This window comes from Mastigoproctus giganteus, chromosome 10, assembly GCF_048544385.1.
Source record: "Mastigoproctus giganteus isolate SK-2022 chromosome 10, ASM4854438v1, whole genome shotgun sequence".
Lineage (NCBI taxonomy): Eukaryota > Metazoa > Arthropoda > Arachnida > Uropygi > Thelyphonidae > Mastigoproctus > Mastigoproctus giganteus.
In genome coordinates this window covers 210,277,041-210,303,322 of record NC_143584.1, presented here as the reverse complement: position 1 = coordinate 210,303,322, position 26,282 = coordinate 210,277,041, and the positions used below count along the sequence as shown (strand labels likewise).

Sequence of the window (26,282 nt, the reverse complement as noted above, 5' to 3'; positions counted from 1 at the left end):
GGCTTTTTTAATTTTTCAGAAATCAATTTTAAAAAAAAAACTTTAAATGTGTTTTAATTGAGCAACTCCTAAATCTGAATTATTCATGTCTTTTCCTTTCTGTTCACTGTCCTCCCCACACCGGGTGGAAAAGACCTGAATTAGAATTTCGTCAATGACACCAGGAATTTTTATTGGTGTTTTTCAAAACGTGACTAAGTTAATGGGTCTCAGGAGAGGGAGGGTAGCATGGTTTTTTCGCGCAGAAACACAGAAACCACAGAACACAAGAAATTTACAGACAGTATACATGGGACAATATGGCTTTAGTTACTGTTGCTCTTAAAACCCTACAACAACAACAGCAGAACAGATTAATATTTACTATCAGAGTAGATGGGATGCGGACTTCTGATTACTGGTGAGAGTCTGCTCTCCTCTTCCTGCCTCAACTCCCAATGTCTGCTATTCACCTAGTTGATTTGTGTGCTACAAGACTTCCAGTTTGGACTAGTGATTTAGTGATCATACATACTTGATGGACTTCTGATGAGTGCTGGTGGACTTAATTTTATTTATCTGGGCTTGCTATTAACAGTATTTTTAGTCTGCTGAGTTGTACCTCACTTGGACAACACATCTTTGGAAAACCCATCACTTCTTTTGGACTTCATTGAATTAAGTCAACCAAGGGTTCTTCTTTCTGGTGGCATCTTCCTCTGAACACCATATTATTACATCTGTAATTCTTATCATAGATATCTCCATTATTTTGTCCACCACTGCATTATGAATTGTGATGGTTTTATGGTGAAGAAGTTCTCTTTGTATATTGTTATCGTAGTCCCCTATTACGTATTTGGATGATTATCGCATAACAAGCGATTTTACTCCACCTATGTAGAAGAAATCGCATACATGCCATGTACCTTTTTTTTTCGTTTTTGGGACGTGAATGTTGTTAATAATATTAATAAATAAATAAAAAGTTTTATTTTTCTTTCAGCAAATAATTCATGTGCAAGATAGACAAGGGAGAGATGCTTAAATTACATTACGTGGTTCAATGGTATACGTTATTCATATCGCATTCTGGGCATGTGCGTCAGTCACAATAGGGCCATGGAGCACGCACTGCTGGTTTTGCATTGTGGAAATAATTATATAAACATGTCCTTTCGGGGTTTTTTTCCCCTTCGTTTTTATTGCTGAAAAAAAAATGGATGTCCTCAACATAAATACAAAGATAAAAATACAGTAGGTCATATCAGAAAGAGCCATCTTTAATAAATTATGAACAGATATCATCAAAGAATATGACTGTTAAAGGAAAGGTTCGCCAATTACTTTGTTGATTATATACAGAACGCAAAATGGATCAGAATATATTGAAAAACAGGGCGGTAAAACCTACACACTCCCCCAAATGTAAAAGGTACTTGATATCTGAGTTTCTTTAGCCATAAATCATTTCTAAAAATGCAGCCATAAAAGGTAAGAGTCAGGAAAATTCCACCCATCTCTTTGTCAATGAACATCCGGAGACGAAAAGAATATCCTTGGTTGTAATAAACCAGTTTAGCTTTTTCATAAACAAACCTTGCTGGAAACCGATCGTAAATGCGAATAAATTGTATGAAAATGTGAAGAGAACAGTGCCCCAAGAAGGTCTTTGAAACAGGGAGGGAAAACCAGTTATTTCATAATTAATCTTATATTTTAAATTATATATATGTTTGATATATTTTTTACCTGTATTGTATATTTAATTTTAATAAGCTATCTTAATCTAAGATAGCGTAACTAGAAAAAACAGAAAGAAAGAAAAAATGGGACAATTTTTCAAATCAAAATTGGTTAAATGTGAGAGAATTTTTCCCATAAAGTTGAGGTGGAAAAAGTAATACTTAAAACATCTATTCCGAATTTATTTTGACTCAATTCTGTATTCAAATCTTTAATATATGTTTAATCTAACCCAATCCTTTTATGGATGAGGATTTAATTGATGGTAAATGTAAACAAGTCAAGGATATATTGGAATTTAATTCTCAGTTATCTTTCGCGAAAAGGAATTTTTGCAATAATTCTTAAAAATAGATGAATGGTATTCTTGTGATTAAAGAGATGACCCAGAGGGTGTTAGAAAGAGAAAAGGGAGCAGATTCACTTACATATTATTTTCATTATCATCATTAATGTATTCTTCGAGTTGACTAAAATCTAAGGCTTCATTGTCGATGCCTCCAAATTCACCCCGGCCTGTAAGAAATAAAAGATCGTAAGTAAAAATGGACAGTAAGGTCATAGAAGAAAAGAGGTTTGTTTTCTACAATACAAGAGGTCCTTTGAACCTCTTATATACAATACAAAAGTATATAAGAATAATCAATTTTGTTTAAGAGTCTCAAATACACTGCCCTACCATTATTATCCGGACACCTCGTTTAGTTGTTGCAGAAGGGTTTCATGAACATCAGCGACTAAGGCTATATTATTCCCTGTAAATTGTCTTTAAATTTTGTGTTCTGTGGTCGATTTTCGGTTTGCTGGACGAAAAACTCGAGTTTCCTGGAGGGAAAACCATACTACCCACGCCTGAGACCGACTAACTCAGCCAAGTGGTGAAAAAGGCCCATACAAATTCATCACGTCATCGACGGGATTCGAATTCGGATCTTTTCCGCCTGGTGTGGGAAGAAGGGCGATTCTACAAACTGTGCTATCCACGAAGGTCTTATCTGGACACTTGCGTATCTACAAATGGCCTATATCTACATGAAAACTAATAACATGTGCTAAAACCTTCAGGCTTTACAACAGCCTCTAGCCTACATGGAACACTCTTCATCACTTTTTTGTAAATGTACTTCGATATTTTTCACCATTTGGCCTTCAAAGCGGTGACCAGTTCAGCTGTGTTTTTGGGCAGTCTCTCCTCACAAACACTCAATGATCCAATTCATCCAGAGGTTCTCTGTTGGATTGAGGTCAAGGCTCTGGGCTGGCCAGTCCAACTCTTCAGCGCTTATGTTCCAAAATCAATCAGTCGCAATGGGAGTGGTATGACGTGCAGCTTTTTCCTGCTGATACAGGTATAGGCCCTCTACTGGCGTGCTGCCACAACTTAGATAACGCATTATTGGCCAGGTAAACCTCAGCATTCATATTTTTTTTTCAAAAACAACATATGGTGCAGACCATGAAAAGTAACACCACAACGTCACACTGCCTCCACCAAACGTCATTGTCGGGACGATACAGCCCGACAGGTAGCTTTCTCCTGGCATCCACCACATCATACCTTGACTCATCATTCCAAAGCAGTTTTCCACGGTCTATGGTCCAAGAATGGCGGACCATACACAAAGTCAGACGGTGTGTGGCATTAGTCAGATAATTAGTGGCTGCACAATCATGGTGACTCCTATCATGTAGCATCCTGTACTCTGTACTGGTGCTAACGCGGGTCCCAATCGTCTTATAGAGGGCAAAGTTGTGTGGAAATTGGCAGTATCTCGTGCGAATTGACATTCATCGAGTTTTGCTGGCTGCTATTAATATCCGGATAAGTTTAATCCCGATCTGTCTCAAAGTATTCCAAAGAGCATGTTGCGAACGAGGTGAAGTTGCAAAACATTTAAGTAAAAAAATTTTGTTTCTTGAAATATCATTGAATGGTGTTTTCCGTTATCGTCACATGCAATTAAGACAAATGGCTGAGATGGGAGGCAATCTGAAGCAGTTGGAGAGATAATTGTAATCAATTATCTCTGGAATTATCTCTTTAGAAGATCCTCTAAGTTTTCTAAAGAGATCAAATCTTTCGAATTGGGCCATTTCTATGTTGATTATCAAAACAACGCGCGCAGGTTGTTTTAAAAGAACATGTCTGAAATCAGCTTAGTTGTCTTGTGTGTAACCATAGAAACGAGATCATCTCGCGTGCACTCATGCGATGTCCCACAATGGAGTTGTCTGTCACCTTTCTAAGTTTTTCATTGGCACAATTCATTCGCTAATGGAGCTTGGTAGCCACAACTACTCACAGATAGAGGCGAGATTGTTAACAACCAGTAATCGATCGATACCTATTCTCTTTCTTTCCTTCCTCCCCAGAAAAACAGTATGTAGAAGAGCAGAAAAAGACAATATTCTTACAATCTACAGTTATATTTCAAAATAGTAAGTTCTTCATCAAAAAAATTTGGTGAAGACTTGCCCTTTGGTGAAAAACTGTTTTCTTCTGAGATTAATCTTCAGAGCAGTAATTAAGGTTTATAGGAAAACTATGGAAGTCTTGAGTCATGCAGAATTGAGAGAGGGGAGGGAGTTGGTATGTATTTACCATTATGTGAATTATGGCACCGGTACACCCCATAGTGAAAGAGATGGATAGCTTAAAGAAAGAGAGACATGTTTTGCTGTGTCATAGTCGAAGAAACAGCTTGGTGCCCACCATACGTGCAGCAGAAGCTAAGTACCGGTGTGGGGAGGGGGTCAGCAGACGACAGAATTAGGGAGTTCCCGCATTACCGTAAAAAAATTAATCGAAAAATGACAGCCATGTCCGATTGTTTCAAAGCCTTGGAGATAAATAAATGTCTTCAGCAGTGTTTGTCGACCTCATCAGATAAGCAGTCACAAAAATAAAGCATAAGTTGGACCGGGAGTTGATACCGAGAGTATCTACTTGCAAATGGGTGCGCATGTAATTAATAAACTGTCTTTGCCGATCTCATTTGAAGGGTCGTGACCTCCTACCGGCGCCCGATCAAAGCTATGACATCGGAGTGGTCGATAACACCGGCCAATAAGTAGGTCACTAGGCAAACGGCACCACAGCCATGAAGAAATTACCCGATCGTTTCATTCCTTTCAGACCGAATGAGGAAATCTTTTACCGAAGCAAGGGCATTTGGTATTTAAAAGTAAATACTGCAAGGTCACCGGTTACAGGCGTGAGAACTCCACGAAAGTAGATCGGCTTCTTTAAAAATGGTAACCATCACTGAAACGTAGATGTTAATTAAGGGTGCCTTCGAGAAAACAAATAAAAAGGTAGATGAAAGCTGATATTTATTCTTCCGTTTCTACGTCCATCCTTTCTGATGAACATAATGAGGGGTTTCAGTTTGTTTAACGTTAACAAGGAAGCTGACCTCGATAATTTACACGAAATCTATTAATCTTTGTTTGCAATGCCACTGTTGGACAAATATTGTCATAGCAAACAGCCAGTTTCTGGCCTTGAATTCGACCCAAGAAATCTTCCAAAGCATCAACTAAAACCTGACAAAATATCAATCCTCATTGCAATTTGAATCCTGTTTAATTTGAACAGTTAAAGAAATATGCTGGCTGCAGTAGAATCACCATCAAAAAATTGAGGAAGTGAGTGGCATCTAAAATTAGATGTTATTATCTCCATTCTCTTTTGAATAGATCGTAAGAATAAAAATAAAACGTTTTATAATGATTTAAAGTTGTTCTCGGGGTTATAAGCACCAACCTCCCCACGCCATGTAGAAAAGATCTGAGTTCGAATAACGTCAATGGCGCGAAGAACTTTTATGGATCTTCTTCACACCCTGGTTGATGAGTTAGATGGTTTCTGGTAAGGACAGCAAGGTTTTCCCTCCCGGAATGCATGGTTTTAGCGTCCATAAAAACTCTAAAACCGACCAGAGAACACGTGGTGAGTTTTTCCTCTTGGATAATCATTAAAATTTAATGTGGAATATTTGATGATTTAAAGGTAGGAAAACTCATCATTATCCCTCTATATATGATGATCATGTGACCATATTTAGAATATTTACAAAAATTCTGAAGGCTATACCTGAAGAAAGAAAGAGCTTTTAGAAGGCCCAACTAAGAAACGCAACCAGATAGATAAGAGGTGCTAATCGATGCTCTAGATCATATATGAAGTCTTGGGAGTGTAAGAGAAGGCTAGACCTCATGAAGTTTATCCTCGGGCAGCGTCACTGTTCATTCTGAAGTTATCTTGGGAAGTTCAAATAGTTAATCAAACTTATTACTTTGAAATTCATAAATAGTTAAGAGAATCAATTCGAGTCAAAAAGGAAAGACCTTTGGCCAACTGGATGGATTGCTTACTACTTCTGTATGTTAGTTCTGATCAAAAAATGATTTCCGGAAATGTTTTCAACAGTGTTATTGTTGGGTTGGAAATGATGGTTGGAAACATGGCATATATTCAGACGAATCATCAGCCACACTTTTTTCACATCAGCACAGATTAAGTTTGGCGATTGCCAAAGGAAGCGCATCATCCTGACTGTCTTCTGTCACTCGCCAAACAATGAGGATAAAAATGGTTTGGGCAGCAATATCTTGCTGTTCTTTAACTCCTATTATCACCCCAAATCGAGGAATTAGCGTGACTGATTACCTTAATATTCTGAGTGACCAGTTCATCTCATGATGCAAACATTGTTTCCCAAAATGCTCCGATACAGTACATACAGCCAGATGTGTCCTATCTTGGTTTGAGGAGAATGAAGCTACACATCACCCATTGCTTGCACAATCACCAGACTTAAACGTTATGAAGCCACTCTGGGCACATTTGGAGAGGAGAGTGAGAAGCAGATTTCTTCCATCTCCATGAAGAATGGTCCAATATTCCTCTTAACACAGTTCAAGATTCATTTTATTCTATTCCACGAATCACGGATAGCTTAAAGAAAGAGAGACATGTTTTGCTGTGTCATAGTCGAAGAAACAGCAAGCTGTTTTAAAATCAAAGGGTAGCCCAACACCATATTAGTACACATCCTTTGAAGCAAGGTCTGATTCGGGTGAGCAACGTATGAGCGTACGTTTTCATGAAACAAGATAATTCCTGTTGCCACTTTCGACAGTTCTTTTCACCACCCCGCTAAAAACTATCAGATGTTGAATGTTGTAATTGAAACACCCTCATATATCCATAAAGAACATCTTCATGTACAAAAGTAACCAATTGGTCCAATTCTTTGTTTTTATTGGGTCAATGTTCTCTAGATAAATCTGTTGAGGATGAAAGAGAACACATTTGCAATGGATACTTCCGGGTCACTCGCTTAAAGAACAAAATACGGAAACAAGAGTCAAGAATAGGAGGTCACGTGTATGAATCCCTTTCAGTTCTCCCATACCGCTTCTACGAACACCTCCCTTTGCTTATTCTGCCTGTCGTATTGTTCTGCAGGCTCTATAGATTGTTGGGAGAAGGAACAATAGTGGGTGCGCTGAAAACGAGCCTCGAAAAGGATGTAAAGGTTGAAGTTGCAATGCTATAAGTTTTTCCCCCTCCATCTAATCCTTTCTGGGTTAGAGAGTACTGATGCTGGCGGATTTTATTATCATCATTTCTACCGCGTCTTGGAAGTGCTACCTGCCAAACGAACAACGCCTTCGTTAGCCTCCTTAGACACTGACCATTTACCTGAATAGGAACAACCTCCCCCGACCCCCTGTCCCCTTCCCCGCTCTAACCTAATAGTGAGCCACAGAGATGAAGATAACATCTTTCATCTCTCCGGCACTAGTAGCGTGGGAAAGTGCCCCGAGCAACGTCAGCTGACGCCACTCCCTCTCATGTGTGGCAAGAAAATTTCTGCCTCGTCACTGTACTATTAAATTACGGCAGCGCGTTGCTGGGGTGGAGGCAACCCGGCCAATTGTCTACCTCTACAGGGTCTAGCCGAGACTTGAATCTCTCTGATAGATTTATTAAGAGTGTCGCAGATTGACCGGCGGGAGGGGAGTTGCAGCAGACGCACTTTACAACGAACAGTTGTATTTAAACTTGTTATAATGCGATGGTGAAACTCTTTCACCTACTCTTTCAGAGATGGCATATTCAAGTTGATCACAAGTTAGCAGTATTTTAATGGTGATCATGAATACGAAATGGTAAATCTTATAGGAATCTAATACCCTGAAATTTATTAAATCACAACCAAGGTCGATGGACTTAACTCATCGGCGAGGCAGGCGATCAATTTCATCGCATGTTTGTGATGTAATGATGCGCTGACAGTCGCGTTGATGACATTTGCAGAGGCTCAAACCGGTATCCCCAAAGTGACTGTGAACGAACAAAAAGGCCATTGCATGGAGATAAATCCGGTCAATAAAGAGGAGGATGGAAGCATCACACAATTGCAGACCTGCAGCAGTTGTTAAACATTCGGATGGTGATGGAATATTGAATTGTCTTAAGGTTAAATGACCTTTGTTCTAGTTTATTTTGCTTAATATACGCCATTAACATTTGCACCAGATGGTCAAGCAGAAGGAACAAGGAAAGTTCTTTATGGGTAAAGGATGGACGAACAACTTCGGGGGAATCTTGCTATTTACGCCTGAGACCGACTAACTCAGCCACGGAGTGAAAAAAGGCCATAAAAGTTCGGGGCATCATTGACAGGATTCGAACTCATGTCTTTTCCAGCTGGTGTGGGTGACGATACCACTGTGCTACCTGTGTAGACCTTTTCCTAGATAGAGAGAATACAAAACCATCACTGTATTTAGCAGCCACATAGGTCAGAACCACGATCAATGACATGCGTGTAATATAAACCAGTCTTCGTTTGCTTGTTTTTTGTTATTATTTATACAGTGAATTAACATCTAAAGCCATATTCTACTCTACACTTGAGGTCAGTGATCCACTACCCACGCATTAAAGAGGCCTTTAGGAATTCCACCAGTCTTTGACAGGATTCGAACCCAGACCTCTCTAACGAGCGAGAAGTGGCAAAATCATTTTACTCTCACGGAGGGTCTCTAATACCTAATGGAGCCAGAGCAGGATTATATCCTGGATGAAAAATCCAATTTCATCCAGGATTTCTGGATCTACGATTATACCAATTGAATCAATGATCATTATTCGACCCCACACGAGAACACCTCCTTCAATTCCACCTTAAGTGTTCCTTTCTCTGATGTTGGAGGGATGATATCGCATTCTTCCTTCTCTCCAGATGAAATACGTCCAGAACGTTTGCAGACTAAAACGGGACTCATCAGAGAACAGAACTACATCACGAGTTACAGCACGTTTTCTATGTGTTCTGTTAATTTGGTAGAGCAGTGTATTTTTTCTATGAAATTTGTGTGCTCTCAATAGTACTTGAGATATTACTTTATAGTACCGATGAAGATTGTCGAATTAACTGGAACTCATAATTAACCAAATAAATTTACTATTTACTATATAGATATCGATAATTGATAGATAATTCCTCAATAAAGTCGATATAGATGTCCCTGTATCCCCTGAAAGGGCATCGTGTACCCTCAGAGGTACGTGTAACAGCTGGTAAATACCACTGACGTATGTAAGACCCTTTCCAATATCGTGGTATCCGATGTAGTATCATCCATCACAATTAATGAATACTACAGTAAAGTCAGGCGATTGGGGTAGCCACACCATAAATTGTAATACTCCTGTTGTTTAGTTGCTAGAAAATCCTTGCAACTAAATGCAACTGTGGGCAGATGAATCCAAATTTGAATCAAATTTGGATTCATCTGTCCACAGTACGTTTTTCCATCCAATGTTGATGGCTCTTAGCCTGCGTTAACCATTTCTTTCGATTTTCCGGTTTTAATAAGCGTTTTCGGACCGCTACAAGACCATGAAGTCCAACTTGTTTAAGTCGAAGTTTTGCAGTGGATGTAGACAACTGTACACTTTCCTGGTTCTTCTTAATCCATTCCTTCATGGGTAAGGAAGGAAGGTGACCTTTCTGATTTTTAGAAAGGTGTTCTTGTTGGAGCACTTTTAATATGAGCCACAATTGAGAAAACAACTGAAATCGCTGGTGTGTGGAAAGCAGCTATCTCAAAAGTATACAATGAGTAGAAGAACAAAGGAGAGCGCAGATCTAAAAGCAAGAAATACAGGTGGAAATCTGTATTCTAAGAACGAGACTGCAGGAATTTAAAGCGAGTTTAATTTTACATACAAATATTAAGTCCAGTACGCAGCCTGAAAATTTCAATTTGGTCAAAGAAAAACCTATTTCCAACAGAACTCCGCGGGGTAGTTGAAGAATCTTGTGTTTGGTAGTCGTGGGCCTATACGAAAGCAACTTCCTTCTGAAAAAAAAAATTATTGGATCGAATTTTTAAAGAAATGAAAAATTGGATTATTGTTTTAAATCTTCTCATCCCAATGTTTACTCAAATATCGTGTCAGTGAAATTATTCTTGTACCGATGAAATCGTTTATTCTAATTCGATCCTAAAATCCCCTACTTTATCCAAATATTGTTTTCTAATAGATGGTCTAAGGCTGTTCAAGATAAGAATGTAGCATATTGCAATTGGCTTGCATCCAAATCTCCAGTTTCATTTTTTCCCTGCTAAAACTTGCAATATTTTTAAAGCAATTTATCAGTCCAAACTGGATTTGGAACAGGTGCGAGTATTGATAGAAGTGTGGCCAACAGCCAGCTTTGGCAAGAGACCACAGTGCTTGTCCAAATGGTAGTCAAGCTCTGTGGTCTCTTGCCAAAGCTGGCCGTTGGCCACACTTCCATCAATACTCTCACCTCTTTTACCACCGGTTTTATTACATCCTCAGCTAAACGAATCCGACTTACCAGCATCCTAATTTTCTTCTAAGTTGTATCGATGACACTGGTAAATCAACTCCTACCATACCCATGGGAAACCCTATTCCCTCCGCCTGAAATCAGCTAACCACAATCCTGATTAAAGAAGCCTTTAGAAATTCATCCAGTTATCAACTGGATTCGAACCCAGACTTCTCCAAACGAGTGGTGAAACCACTACACTGTCAGAGAGGACGCAATAAAGAGCAAAAACGTCATGATACAAACGAACCATATTTGAACTTCGTTCCTCATCTGCTCTCAAAACTGTGTTGAACCTAGCAACAGTATTTGATTTCTTTTTGTTATAACAATGCCTATTTGTAACCAGACATCAACAGCAATATAATAAACAAAAGAGACCGGATTTGAAAGAAAAATCCGAATGAAAATTTGGATTTTCTTTTCATCTGATTTATCGCTGCTTGCCATTGTATGCAGACGTGCGTTTGCTATAAGATAACGCGCACACGTGACCGATTCGCATATGTAATCAACTCATTTTTCCGTAAGAGTGGATCTATTTTATCCAGACAGGTAGGTAATTGAGCTGGGTCCATCGACAGAATGGTTCTTGTAGTAAGAAAGCCATCTGAAGTTGTGTTTCCTATTGAAGCACGCAATGAATGCTGTCAGAATCACAACCCCCCCCACCCAATCTCTCCCCTTTTGCAATTGTATCATGCACACCAGAAACGCTGAGCCTTGGAGATACACGCAAACAGCAGAATAATAGCGATTAGTTTAATTTTTTCCCATTCGTTTCCCCTTATTGAACAATTTCTGAGGCTTCCACGGACATTGACACACACATACACACGCACTGTTGCGCGAGTGTAGGAGACACAAAGGACACACAGAGGAGCGAAATCTGGCACTTACAATTACAGGTAGTATATCTTGGTAAATATCTGCATGCGTATTGGCTGGTGGTTTTTCATACACTATGAGCATGACTAACAGTCATATGGGCACGATCTTGTCACAGGTTCTGGATACAAGACCCGACTATCGATTTATTCTGTTTCACCATGGAAAAATCTAAAAGGCTTCAACATGGGGGAGGCTGGTGATAAAAAGAATTACCTCCTTTAAATATTCGCTCACCATTTCTTGATAAACTTCTGTTTTTGTTGATAAATAAATTCTTTCTAGTTAGCTGGCAGAATTACGAATCCAATTAGTCTTCGAAATACAAACAAATTTTAGACCAAAGCACATTCTTGGAAGAGTATGGCATTAGTAGCTTGGGGAAACCGATATTCATCAACAGTCGCTTTGATCTTTAATGATTCTTTCCCAATAATCTCACAGATCCTTGAAGGAATTCACAGAAACTACAGAGAGATCAAGAAAGATGTTTGTGTTTTGAGTTCTTGTTAAACCAACTGTGCATTACGACTATCCTGTGCGCGTTGTTGTTCCAGAAACAAAATTAAAAGTTAAATGCATCCCTAGACAACGTTGGTATGCGAGGAGGGTAGAAACACAACCATCATTATCCTAAACACGAAGGTATTCGAATCCACAGTACTTATAATCGCGCATAGGTTGAAGGCCATGAAGACAGAAGATACTTGTTGACAACTAGAACGTCTGTGGTTTATAATTTTCGGGAAATTTATGTGAAGGAAGGTTGTTCCAAAAAACACAAGTAGAAGGGATACATGAATAAGGGGAAAGTTATTTCTGTCAGCTTGGAGTTGGACAATGAATGGATGTTGCCTAGTTGAGGTACATTTGGACTGGTTAGGAGAGAGTTTGTAAGAGAACATGAATAATTAATCTGACTGCTCTTCTTTGGACTGCGTCTGAGTTTTTATTGACTCCCTTTAGAGCTTTATAACTCTATTAGGTTCCCCCTAAGTTTAGAGTAGTGGTTCTCAAACGATGTGCCACGAGATTAGAAAATTAAGTTCAGTGGCAATCACCATTATTTAGGTGTGCCATAAATATGATTCCTTTAACTTCAATCATGACTTAATTGACAAAAGATTAAGAACCACAGGTTTATAGAGTAACGTTGTTTCCAGTGGAATGATAAACATCATCACCAAGCACTGGGGCGAGTACAGGAAAGCCCTTAAGTTGGTAATGGGTGTCAGTTATTCTATTAAGTGATGATGAAAAGCCAATATCCAAGAAGGGCTATGAGTATATTGGTGCGGATGGTCCAAGGTCTGAAGCATAGAGAGCCACTGAACTACTTAAGTTTGAACAGATTTTGTAGAGAGAAAGTAGTACGATTTCATACAACAAATCGCCTCGATAAAGCTAAACCAGGTTTCTTAACCATGACATGTTGAACGTTGGTTGTTCATTTTCAACTGCTAAAGAAGGTTCTAATATTCTCAAAATAGGGGGCGGTCAGGCCCCGTAATTTCTATCTACAACTGCTTATTAGCTTTGTAAGAAACTCGTTCGTGTTGTATGTTAAGATACAGTCTACACATTGTTATACATTAAACAAAAAAACATTCTCGCATTTTGAACAATAGAAAATGCCTATCTACACTTTTACCTACTTTGCAGATAATGGCAGTTGAGAATTGTAAGTTGCATATCGTGATGGTTAGGAGATTTATCTTGGGAAGGACAAAAAGGGTTCTGTGACCGGTGTGTGATTATCTAAAAGCAAAACCGTGCATAAATGTTAGTTCTGTAAACTGCGAATTTGCACAATACTCGTACAAATATGTACACTGCGTGGATAATATTAGGATGGAATTTATAATTACAGATGACCGAACAACTTCCTAAACCTTCATATAAATACAGCACAGTGTTCAATTCGTAATATCTTCCTCGCCATTTTCTAAACCATAATTTCTGTATCTGGATTTATAATCTATTCATTAATCTTCGTGCAGGTAGGGAAATCGGTTCTTTGTATAGTCAGCAGTCTCTTTCTAATCCCAGCGTTCTAATATTTGTTTCTAATCTCAGCTTTTCTAATCCAGGGTTTCGATATTTACCTGTTTCTAATTCAGCGTTTTGACGTCTGTTTCTAATCACAGCATTCCAATATTTCTGTTTCTAATCTGAGAGTCTGTTTCTAATACCAGCGTTTCGATATTTGTCTATATCTTATCCAGTTTCGAAGTTTGTCTGTTTCTAATCCAGCTTTTCTATCTTTGTCTGTTTCTAATCCAGCTTTTCTATCTTTGTCTGTTTCTAATCCAGCTTTTCTATCTTTGTCTGTTTCTAATCCTAGCGTTTCCAATATTTCTATTTCTAATCCAGCGTGTCAATGTTTGTCTATTTGTAATCTCGCGTTTCTATATTTATCTATATCTAATCCATCGTTTCAATATTTGTCTATTTCTAATCCAGCGTTTCGATTTTTGTCTAGTTCCATACCTAGCTTCCATTTCTATTTCTACTCCTAGCTTCCAATATTTCTGTTTCTACTCCTAGCTTCCAATATTTCTGTTTCTAATCCAGCGTTTCAATATTTGATATCCAGCGTTTCAATATTTGAAATCCAACTTTTCTATCTTTGTCTGTTTCTAATCTTAACGTTTCCAATATTTCTATTTCTAATCCAGCGCGTCAACGTTTGTCTATTTGTAATCCAGCGTTTCAATATTTGTCTATTTGTAATCCAGCGTTTCAATATTTATCTATTTGTAATCTAGCGTTTCGATCTTCGTCTGGTTCTACTTCTAGCTTCCAATATTTTTGTTTCTAATCTCAGCGTTCCGATATTTCTCTCTTTATATTTGTCTCTTTCTAATCCAATGTTTCGATATTGGTTTATTGGTAATCCAGCATTTTTATCTCTTTCTAATCCAGGATTCTGTTTCTAATCCCAGAGTTCCGATATTTGTCTGTTTCTAATCATAATTTCCATATTTGTGTGTTTCTAATCCAGCGTTTCGATATTTGTCTATATCTAATCTAGCGTTTCGACTTTTTGTCTATTTCTAATCCAATGTTTCGATGTTGATTTATTTGTAATCCAGCGTTTCAATATTTGTCTATTTGTAATCTAGTGTTTCGATCTTCGTCTGGTTCTACTTCTAGCTTCCAATATTTTTGTTTCTAATCTCAGCGTTCCGATATTTCTCTCTTTATATTTGTCTCTTTCTAATCCAATGTTTCGATGTTGGTTTATTTGTAATCCAGCATTTTTGTCTCTTTCTAATCCCAGCTTTCCGATATTTGTCTATATCTAATCTAGCGTTTCGACTTTTTGTCTATTTCTAATCCAATGTTTCGATGTTGATTTATTTGTAATCCAGCGTTTCGATATTTGTCTATTTCTAATGCAGCGTTTCAATATTTGTCTGTTCTTAATCCCATCGTTCCAATATTTCTGTTTCTAATCCAGTGTTCAATATTAACCCCGGGGGCTCACATCTGGTGAGTATGGGCTTGCCAAACCCAGGGTCCTGAGCTGGATATCATCATTCTTCTCTTTCTTGGTGATTCCTTTTTATTTCTCTCTCTCTCTCTCTCTCTCTCTCTCTCTCTCTCTCTCTCTCTCTCTCTCTCTCTCTCTCTCTCTCTCAGGGTAGCTTGGGAATTTTTTTTTTTTTTTTTGGCTGATGCAGCATAAGCCTCAGGCTTCCTTGTACCATGTGGCTAATAATAATAATAATAATAATAATTTGTCTCTTTCTAATCCAGAGTTTAGATATTTGTCTATTTCTAATCTAGTTTCGATATTTGCTATTTCTAATCCAGCGTTCCAATATTGTTATTTCCAATCTTAGCATTCCGATATTTGTCTCTTTCGATCTGATATTTGTCTCTTTCTAATCCTACTGTTTCGATATTCGTCTGTCTCTAATCCTGGAGTCTGTTTCTAATGTCAGCATTCCGATATTTTGTCCGTTTGTAATCCTGGAGTTCCAATATTTGTCTGTTTCTAATCCTGGAGTCCAATATTTGTCTGTTTCTAATCCTGGAGTTCCAATATCTGTCTCTTCTTGTTCAAATCCTAGAGTTCCAATATCTGTCTCTTCTTGTTCAAATCCTAGTGGTCCACTATTTGTCTCTTCTTGTCCAAATCCTAGAGTTTCAATATTTGTCTCTTCTTGTTCAAATCCCAACATTTCCATATTTGTCTGTTTTTAATGTCAGCATATCGATATTCGTCTGTTTCTAGTCCAGAGTTTCAATATCTGCCTAATTCTAATCCCAGCGTTCTGATATTTATCTGTTTCTAATCTCAGCATTGCGATACTTGTACATTCTAATCTCAGCACTGCGATACTTGTACATTCTAATCTGAGCACTCAATCGATGTTATTTCCAATCTACATTTGAATTAATGCAAGTTTCGAAATAATCAAGCAACTGCCCACTGCTTAATACATTAAACAATTATTCCATATGACCTACCAATGCGTATTGTGTTTATGACAACGCTGGGTGTTACCTGAGTTCTTCCCCCTCTTCTTACCCTCGTTTTCGACACAGATGGCATACGTTTAGAACAGCTTGAACTACCAGTTTCGGACGTACACTTTATGAGCGACCCGGTTAACTAACCTCCTACGTGATTGTACCTTGTAACCCCACTAGCGGGACGCAGCTCGTTTTGCGTGCGTGATCTTGTCTCAATCTACAGCCCATAACCCAGGGAGTGAGCTGGTTGATGTAGCCGGCGAAAGTGTAGTCGGATGCGCGTGCTTTCCAAGCTAACTGCACTTATTTAGGAGCGTTCACGATTTAACACAATGGTAGCCATGTCGAGAGACGCGAAACGCTTAGGGGGAAGGAGGGAGGGGGAAAGGAAAGCGAATGGCTGTCAAGATAATAGATAACTTTACCTATTTTCTACAAGTGCCTCGTCATAGCTCCAAGATTGATCTTTCCCGTAAAGACATTGCCGTATATTCGTAAACAATGCAGTGCGGATGACGACACCAGAAATTTATTACGATCGTTTGGAGTTCGTTTAACATGGCCACGTTTTGTGTGCATTTAAGCAAATAATAATATAAATGCTACCAGAAAGAACTCTTTTTGTAGAATTCCTTCTAGATGTATATAAAAATAAGAAACTAAACGCAAACCCACACGTACTTCAATAGAAGCTTAATGAAATTCTTCACCAATTTCGGTGCTAGCCACCTGTGGACTCGCAAGAAACTGTTTCTTCATGCATGTCTCGTAAGAAGGGACACATTTCCGCTTTCATAACAACAAGTAGATGTAATTTGAGTTCTGTGTGCTAAATAAAGCCAACAGAAAATAAATTTAATTAAAAGAAAAAATAGAATAAAAACATTCCTTCAATCAGCGAAAAGAATTCGCTCTCGTGGATACCATTGTTGGTAGGATCGCCATCCTTCCCACACCGGGTGGAAAAGACCTGAGTTCGATTCCCGTCGATGACGTAAGTAATTTTTATGGGCCTTTTTCACAACGTGGTTGAGTTAGTCGGTCTCAAGCGAGGGTAGTATGGTTTTTCTTCCCAGAAACTCTGGTTTTTCGTCCAGCAAACAGAAAATCGACCTCAGAACTCACCCAGACAATATACAAGGAGCAGTATGGCCTTAGTCGCCTAAAACCCTATCACAACTATAGCTAATTTATGATAGATATGTTTATTACATTCACTGGCCAAAAAATTAGACATCTTTTGCAATTTAGTGTCAACTTCTTCTTCTTCTTCAGGTTCCATGTTCAATTTGAACGTTGGAGGCCAGCGTTTTCCAGCCAACTCTGTCTCTCTCGCTTTGTGAAATTGTTCTTATGTCATAAGAACCCTTGTCTATTCTTCGATGTTATAAAGCCACTTTTTTCTTTTGTCTTCCCTTTGCTCTTTTCCCTTTAATCTTCTTAACCTCTTATAATATGCCCGAGGTAGGCAGTCTTTCTCTTTGCAATTGTAGTTAGTAGTGTTCTTGTGGTCCTGGCCCTCTTAAGGACGCACTCATTGTGATCCGATCTGTCCACGGAATTTTGAGCATTCTTCTGATCGTCCACATCTCGAAGGCTTCCAGTTTTCTGATTTCCGCCTTCTACATGACCCAGGTCTCACATCCATATAGGAGAGTGCTCCATGTGTAGCATTTGGCCATTCGATATCTTTTCCGGAAATCCAGTTTAGTGTGTCACAGAGAAAGTTCTTAAGATTCTCAAATACCTCTTTGGCCATGCCAATTTTGCTTATAATTTCTGTGTATTGGTCATTATTATTTATAAAGTTCTTCCCTAGATATTTAAAGCTATTCGCTTGTTCGATGGGGGGGGGGAATTAACAGATTGGTGTCGACAGATAATTAAAAGTGCTGTGTGCAATTGAAAGTTGTCAGAGAGGTGGTCTTGGTGGAATAAGTTTAGTTGGAGCCACAATTGAGAAAACAAGGGAAATCACTGATGTGTAGAAAGCAGCCATCTCAAAAGTATAAAATGAGTGGAAGAGGAAAGGAGAAAGCAGCACTAAGGAAGAAATACGGTAGAAGGACGGTACTCCAAGAACGAGAACTCGGGAATTTAAAGCGAATTGTGCGTCAGAATAGAAGGTCCAGTGTACAAATGACTGAAAATTTCATTACAGGCAAAGGAAGGTCCATTCCCAACAGAATAATGCAGCAGGAGTTGAAGAATCCGAGATTTGGTAGTCGAGCGCCTATACAAATGGCACTTCTTTCGGTAACAAAATCAAAGATTCGACTGGAGTGGTGCTGCAAACTCTAAGATGGACTATGGAACATCGGAAAAAGATCACATGTGCTGATGAACCTCGATTTACACTTTTTTGCGTAAATGATAGGTTGAAAGTATGACGTGAACCTCCTGAAACCATGTATCTAGACTCTCGTGTCCAGCATTCATGTGACTGGAGGTGGTGTCATGATATGGGGTATGCTCTTTTGGTACTGACTGGGTTCGCCCACACTGTTAGAAGGTCGTGTTACCTATAATAAACTTTCTTCTGTCGCATTGGACCAGCTTCAACTTGCATTTCTTCATTTTTACCCGGATTGCGATGGGTTCTTTCAAGACGACAACGCAACTATCCACCGTACAAAAAATGTATCTAATTGGCTCGAGAAACGCTCCTTAGATTTCCTAACTCTATCCTGGTCGCCTAATTCTGCAGATATGAATCCAATTCAGAATGTCAGGAATATATTGGAAAGGGTAGTTTGGTTTCTCAGTTCTCTACCGACCACAATACGGTAAAATGACAAATATTCCGATGCAATGGTCAATTCAGGACTAGACTCTCTCAGAAACCTAGTGGAATCTATGCCATGATGTATACAGGGCATAATTCGGGAAAAAGGTGGCTCTACTAGATAATGATTAAAGGTTTCTAATATTTTGGCTACTGAACGTATGATTATAATAATTTCAAGAATTCTGTTCCTTTGATTCCATAAGCCATTGAAATGTTCCTTTGTTCCCACAAACCATCGAAATGTCCCGAATGGCAAGAAGAATGTATCTACAGATCACAGATGGTTGAATGTACTTATAGATGTCAATCGCGAGAGAACATATTAATCCAAACATACAGAAAATGTACGAAGTCAAGCTCTCTTTTCCGTGTACAAATTCTACAATCAAGAGAATGTTTCAGTTATTAACAATCTTTGTGGGTTGGAGAAATCATCGATGACCGTTGAAACGAAAAAATGTCTAGTGATAATCTAAAATCCGTGAAGCAGTTTCAATTCCAGTACCTTGCAAGCGTGATGGTGGCATTTTACATTCCTGATTAGTGTTATATTGATACGCATGCGTGTAACACCCGAAATTTCAATTGCTATTCTATCTGCATTTGGTTATTTCTATAAGTGCAAATCGCGCGGCTAGCACGGTGGCTTCGCGACAGTCCTTTCCAAAAACCTGGGTTCGAATCCTGTCGATGACGACATAAAAATTCCTCATCGAATCCCGTCGATGAGGAATTTTTATACGTCTTTTTCACAAACTGGCTGGATTTGTCAGTCTCGGATAGCATGGTTTCTTCTCCTGGAAACTCTGGTTTTCGCAACGTGGCTGAGTTAGTAGGTCTCAGACAAGGGTAGCATGGTCTCCCCACCACCCCGGAAACTCGGGTTTTTCGTCTAGCAAACAGCAAATCGACCACAGAACACAAGCAATTTAGAAGCATATTATATACGGAGAAATATGGCCAAGTTGCTGATACGTAGAAACTCTACAACAATCAAATCTAAACAAGTTGGAGTTTATACAGCAACAGCTTACTTCTAGCGAGAACGTGGGTGCGTGGATGACAGTTATAGTTCATTTTTTCGAAATCTCTGAGGTATTTCCGGTTGCTTTTGGAAATATAGTGTCTCCCATAATAATGCTTTTCTTCAAAAGTTTGATGGAATTCCATAATGTTGATATTTTTCTTGATGTCTCAGGTTTTATGGTTGTATTTTAACTTTTGCCCACTACTCTGTATTCTGTCCCCTACAGAAATCACACTGGTGTGCAAAACTTGTTCGTTTTGCTTGACCAAAACGCTGAGCTTCTGGAAAAAGAAACCATGGTATCCTCTGTCCAGATATACTAAATTACGTGTGTCCCGATCAGACACAAGTATTTTTGAACTGCTGCTTACGATGGGAGTCCGGACCTCTTCCACAAGTTATGATGTACTAGAGGTGCTTGAATTTCATCATGTAATAAACCTACAAGATGAATAGTGTGAATTTTCCTTCTTCAATACTATTTCAGGATCTTTTTTTTCATTGAGAAACTTGGAAGTAGACGGAAATCAGTACCACACATATTGCAGAAAATTAAGTAAAAAATGCATACTTTTCTCTACATAAAAATCACTAGCAAATCTATTAAAAGAACAAATTTTTTTAAGGGTTATCGGTCTTTCAAGGAAAGCTCAATGTAAAAAAAAAAAAAGCTTTAAAACCGTTCTTGATGATCTTTTATCGCATCATCGACCATCGAAATCGTGTCAGTGCTATTTTCCACTACATAATGCGAACATCGAGTTCCTAAGTGTTTACCTAAAGGTTGGGCACTGGTGACTTAATGAAAGAACCAGCAAATTACCTGACAAGGGAAGGTTAAATATATGGTGAAAATAAACCATCCTTATTTTTTTTATTAGGCTATCAAGTGTTCTCACAGCGGAAACTACATATTGATGAATAAAAGTTTTAAAGAAAATGTAAAAGAAATCCTGTATGCGTATATATTTCTGTATTTTGAGGTACCCTTTTGAGACTTTAGAATTGCGGTGTTTTTTAGGTATGATAATTACTACACTAGTTATTCAGCATTTCTTACATAGATGGGAGACTTAAGTAGCGTATTTTCAGAGCCTTCAAACTCCTTTCTAAGCGGATAACGTTACTTCTTATTATCGGATACAAAACCATTATTTCGTTCCTTATAATGATATCACCGTTTTCTGCTAATTGATCCCCTACCTTTATCACCTTGTCATGATTATTAGAATCGCTATTTCGTTGTCCGACATTTCCTACTATAATTGCAACGATTTAACGTAATTTAAAAGCTTCTGACAATACAAAACAACTCTGTCGTTTCCTGCTATTATCTCATCCCTCTGTTCATTTTCCCCCCTCCCATTTTTAATTAAGCACACGACAGTATTGCCAAAACCCAAAATGGTCACGTACAAGTGATTATGTACGTAAAAACAAGACTCCAAACTATAATGGCGACTTATTGCTTCGTTGGATCGCGTGAACATGAAATTATGTTATGTTTATTGCTATGAAAAATGTACAATACAATAAATGACGTAGTGTGGCGCTGCATGTCTTTGTTTGGATCGGCTGCAAATGAAAGTTGTTATACACTTGCGATTCGATAGTTCCGCTTTAAAATATTTTTATTTGTGTTCTTTTTTATTTAGCTTCATCTACATTATATTTATGTTATTATATAAATAAATATTTATCTCTGTATTTATATATTTATGTTTTTAATTTTATTTTTTAACATTTGGAATTTAGATATATTTTATTGGTAAAAAAAAAATTTACAATATAATAAATAACGTAGATGTCGCTGCACGTCTTTGTTTGGATATGGCAGAAGCAAAAATTGTTATATTTTGTGGTGTGAATTTTAGTTTAAATGAACTGCTTAATACAGAAATGAACGAAATCTAATTATCATTTTGGTTTCCTTGAACTTGAAAGGGTAGGTACGCGTAAATACTTTATCAATATCTCAAATAAATTTCCTTTAATCTTTGAAGAAAATAATGCACTTAACAATATCGACAGTTCCGATATAAAACAGTTTATTTTTATTTATGAAGTTCTTTTTTCTTTAGCTTCATCTATATTATATTTATTTATTATATAAATACATATATTTATCTTTGTATTTATATATTTATGTTTTTAATTTTATTTTTTAACATTTGGAATTTAGATATATTTTATTGGTAAAAAAAAAAATTACAATAAAATAAATAACGTAGGTGTCGCTGCACGTCTTTGTTTGGATATGGCAGAAGCAAAAATTGTTATATTTTGTGGTGTGAATTTTAGTTTAAATTAACTGTTCAATATATAAAAGAACGAAATCTAATTATCATTTTGGTTTCCTTGAACTTGAAAGGGTAGGTATGCGTAAATACTTTATTAATATCTCAAATAAATTTCCTTTAATCTTTGAAGAAAATAATGCACTTAACAATATCGACACTTCCGATATAAAACAGTTTATTTTTATTTATGAAGTTCTTTTTTCTTTAGCTTCATCTATATTATATTTATTTATTATATAAATACATATATTTATCTCTGTATTTATGTTTTTAATTTTATTTTTTAACATTTTGAAATTGATATATTTTATAAGAAAATTATCCATATTTTATTATCAATGTAACGTAAGCCATTGTTGTGGGAAGAGTTCATTAAGTGTGCAGGGGAGGACAGTTGTATCATGTTGATGCGATAGACAATGCTGTAAGATTCAAATATAACCGGAAATAAGTGGTATAGACGGAAGTTAGTTACGAGAAGAAAAGCTACACAAAACAAAATGACAATACCGTGAGGCCTTAGGAGATTTCTGGTTTAATAAAGGCGTTTACGTGAAATGCAAAATGTACACTGATTTCAGTAGATAATGGATGAATACTTTCTTTGTGTGTTTACTTTATCGACATCGTCTAATACGAATAACAGGCAAGAATACTAATAAGATCAAACTGAAGGGGTGCGAAGACAAGTACAGAAGTCCACCAAGTGTGACCTCAATAGCAAGAAAACAATGACGGCACACACAACAGCAAAACATGATTAATGAGTACTTCATCACGCACATTTGTTATGTGGCTTTCCATCCAAATGGCGCCCCCTTTAATACACTTTGAATAAAGTTTGAATCTAAGTTTGCCACTAATGCGTGTGATTTGTGAGCGTTGTCATTCCCAGAAGTCTACGAGCGTTTTCTCATTGAACGGAAAAATTAATAATTTCAGACATAGGGGGGTTGTTGAACAACTTTGTGTGATGCAACAGAAGGGTAGAGAGCTTGATTGCTATATAATCTGATCCTTATACCGTTGTAGCAGGTGGTAGCTATCCATCATGCTGCAAATCGCTGTTAGGGTACCGGTCTTTGTTAGAACGCATGACAGCTAGCAATTTAGCCCAATCATTTCTTCTTTTAGCGTTGCAGAAAAAACTATGCACCATGTTTGTAACTTCAGTTGTAAATAAATATTATGGAAAAATAAATAAAAAAAGAAAGAAAGAAAAAGCCTTAATAGTTTGTAGGGAGGGGGAGTTGAATAATATAAAATATATCACAGTTGGAAATTTTGTAGTAAGGTAAGAACCGATTGGTGTAAATGCAGACAATTGAATAAATAAAATTAATTTCAACATTATTAAGTTTTTATTGGCAGATGGCGCTGCGATGTTAAAAATAGGACTTTTAAATTATTCCCTTCCATAGATGATCGAGTGATAGTTAAGAACGGAAGTTGTTATGACATAACTCATAATTAGCGTCCAATTAGTTTCAATTATTAAATTCCATACAATTAAGACGGCCATTATTTGTGACGTCATTTTCACATCTACTTTGACATGCGCAGATACGCGTGCGCTGCTTGTGTACTTCACTCAGATGTACAGTTTTAAACTACGTCATTATCTTGTCACGTGCATAACAGCACATACTTTTGATAAGCGCAAGATCAGTAGACTGGAAAGATGTTAGGATTTCACATGACTGACATATCTTATGCCCCATGAAGCACCAACAAGTATGTGAAACCGGCCATTATCATTTTTGTACTTCCATATACAAATACTAGTAGCTTGCTTTAGAAATATTTAACGCTTGCTTTAAAAAGGGGGACCGGAAAATAAGAGTTTAAACAACTTCATGCTTAACAAAAAGTATACATACATACATTATTAACAGTAGAACCCCTTTTCTATACTAGACTTACCAACCGAAGCATGTATTATAAAATAATAACAAAAAAAACACGATTTCATTTCATTTGCATATTTAATTGCTACCAGTATGATTTTGTGCTAACACTGAAGAAGAGTACGGGAAAACTAACCCGAAACGTTCGCATAATCTGTATTTATTTTTTTTTTTTTTCCCTTTATACTAATTGTATTGATTTTTCGTACAGCAACACTTTCAAACAGTTTGCTGCAAGTTGAGCTACAAACATAGAACTTCCGTTTGAGAAATATTACTGATTTATTTATATAGCTGTGACCACTGTGTTTGTTGAATACATAAAGCAGTGACAGAAGTAAGGCGGTTACGTAAACTACCCCCCCCCCCTGGTTCCTTGCCGTTTTTTACATGTATTAACTGTAAGTTAGGCGTATCCTTTTCCAATATGCAAATCAAGATACGATACACGCGAAGAAAGATGGAGTCTGGGGCAGACAGAAACAGCTGTACCGTTTATCTCGAACTACCTTCTCCATTTTCTTTGTTTTTAAACATAGGTTAGCTTAGAGCCTCTAATACCAGCCATGTAATAGCTTTATATCTGTACTCTACCATTTCCAATTTTAATTAGCAGACATCTGAAAACTAAGTGATGGTGTTGTGGTAGTATAAAACAACGTAAAGGATTTATCGGATTTTATAGTTGTGCATATAGGCACCTGATTCACGAGGGGGAAGTAATAATTCGAATCAAACGCTGTCATTTAGGTAAAAAATAATTCGAACCAAACAACAGAGATGATTTAAAAGCGAAGAAAATCGAAGTTAATCTTCAGAGCTTTTGGCACACACCTCTCAAATGCAAATAAAAGGATCTATTTTTGTCCTCTTGACAGATCATTAATGGGGGAGAGTGGGGGTGGAAAGTTGGACGTCCTTCAGGTTTTTTAACGGTCCAATGAGAGGTTACACTAATGCTCGCGGAAACCAAAAATGCACGTTGAACAGGCAAACCTGTCATGGACAAGTGAACAGCCAATAACAATAAAACAGGACTGTAGTAATAAGTAGTTAAGTTTGCTAGAACTAGTTTTTAAAGTGTGTGGTGTGAATTAAAGAGTTCCACGTTGCGTATTCATTACAATATTCTAAAATGTGCAAGGTTCACTAGGATTAACAGCTGTTATTGCGCCCCCTGCAGGGATTAGATTACATTAAGAGTTAAATATTTATTGCTGCGACTTACCGACGGGTCAAGGTATTATCTTAGATAGATCGACATATTAGATATAACTTAGATAAGCTCCGCCTTAAAACTTTGTTCATAAAAGGTTTCATCTGGACTTAGTTGTCCCAGCACCACTGGAAAATAATAGGCGTTTCTTATTTTGCTATGAGTCTTGGTTTTACAACGATCTTGTCGTTGTTAGCATCATAAAAATCGTTTATTTTTAAATTAAAGTGCTTCATTGGATTAATATTTTTTCCGGATTCAATGGACCACGAGACTTGGCAATAGTAGGGGGTTGTAGCATTTTTTTTAAGGCGCATTAGCAACTTAGTCCATATTGCGCCGTATATGTCTGTAAATTGCTTGTGTTCTGTGGTCGATTACTGGACGAAAAACCCGAGTTTCCAGTTGGAAAAAGCCATTCTATCCTCGCCTGGGACCGACTAACTCAGCCACATTGTGTAAAAGACCCATAGAAGTTCCTCGCGTCATTGACGGGATTCGAACTTAGATCTTTTCCACCCGGTCTGGAGAGGACGGTGATTATACCAACTGTGCTACCCATGAGAACCCTTGGCAATAGAGCAGAGCTTATTTGCTGTACAACAATTCCATTACCTGGGAAGTACAAATATACTTGTAATAACCTAATGTGTACTATATATGCTAAGTACGACTGCATATTATCATATTTAAAATACATTTTCATATATAGTTTAAGTTATATGTATAAATATATATCTACGTATATTTTTATGGTCCATAACTTCTATCTTAAATATAAAAGTGAACTGGTATCTGAGAAAGGTTGAGAAACACTTCCTAGACTAGTATTTCCCCTCCCCCACTCTCGGAGTTGAGAGACACTAATTTAAACAAATTAGTTAATGTACACATTGCGTTACATTTCAGGCGCGTTAGCAAAAAGTAATAATTCATGATTTATAAAAAAAAAAAAAAGAAAAAAAAAAAAATGCGCAGACAGAAAATTTCGTTTCAGCGCATCCTCCATACTATCCATTCATTTCTACATCTATTGTGTTTGTTGCAAGGTCAGGGTAACAAAC

The 26,282-nt window shown here is 37.5% G+C and overlaps 1 protein-coding gene across 3 annotated transcripts in view; it reads right to left on the bottom strand.

Moving 5' to 3' along the window:
* Nucleotides 1–26,282, bottom strand: part of LOC150079838 (myelin regulatory factor-like) — a 138,031-nt gene that overhangs the window by 94,755 nt on the left and 16,994 nt on the right. For all 3 annotated transcript variants that reach the window (XM_090382687.1, XM_090382688.1, XM_090382689.1), the window contains exon 2: nt 2,154–2,241. In XM_090382687.1, coding sequence (XP_090238813.1) covers nt 2,154–2,241 — 88 coding nt within the window. The remainder of the gene's footprint in view (nt 1–2,153; nt 2,242–26,282) is intronic.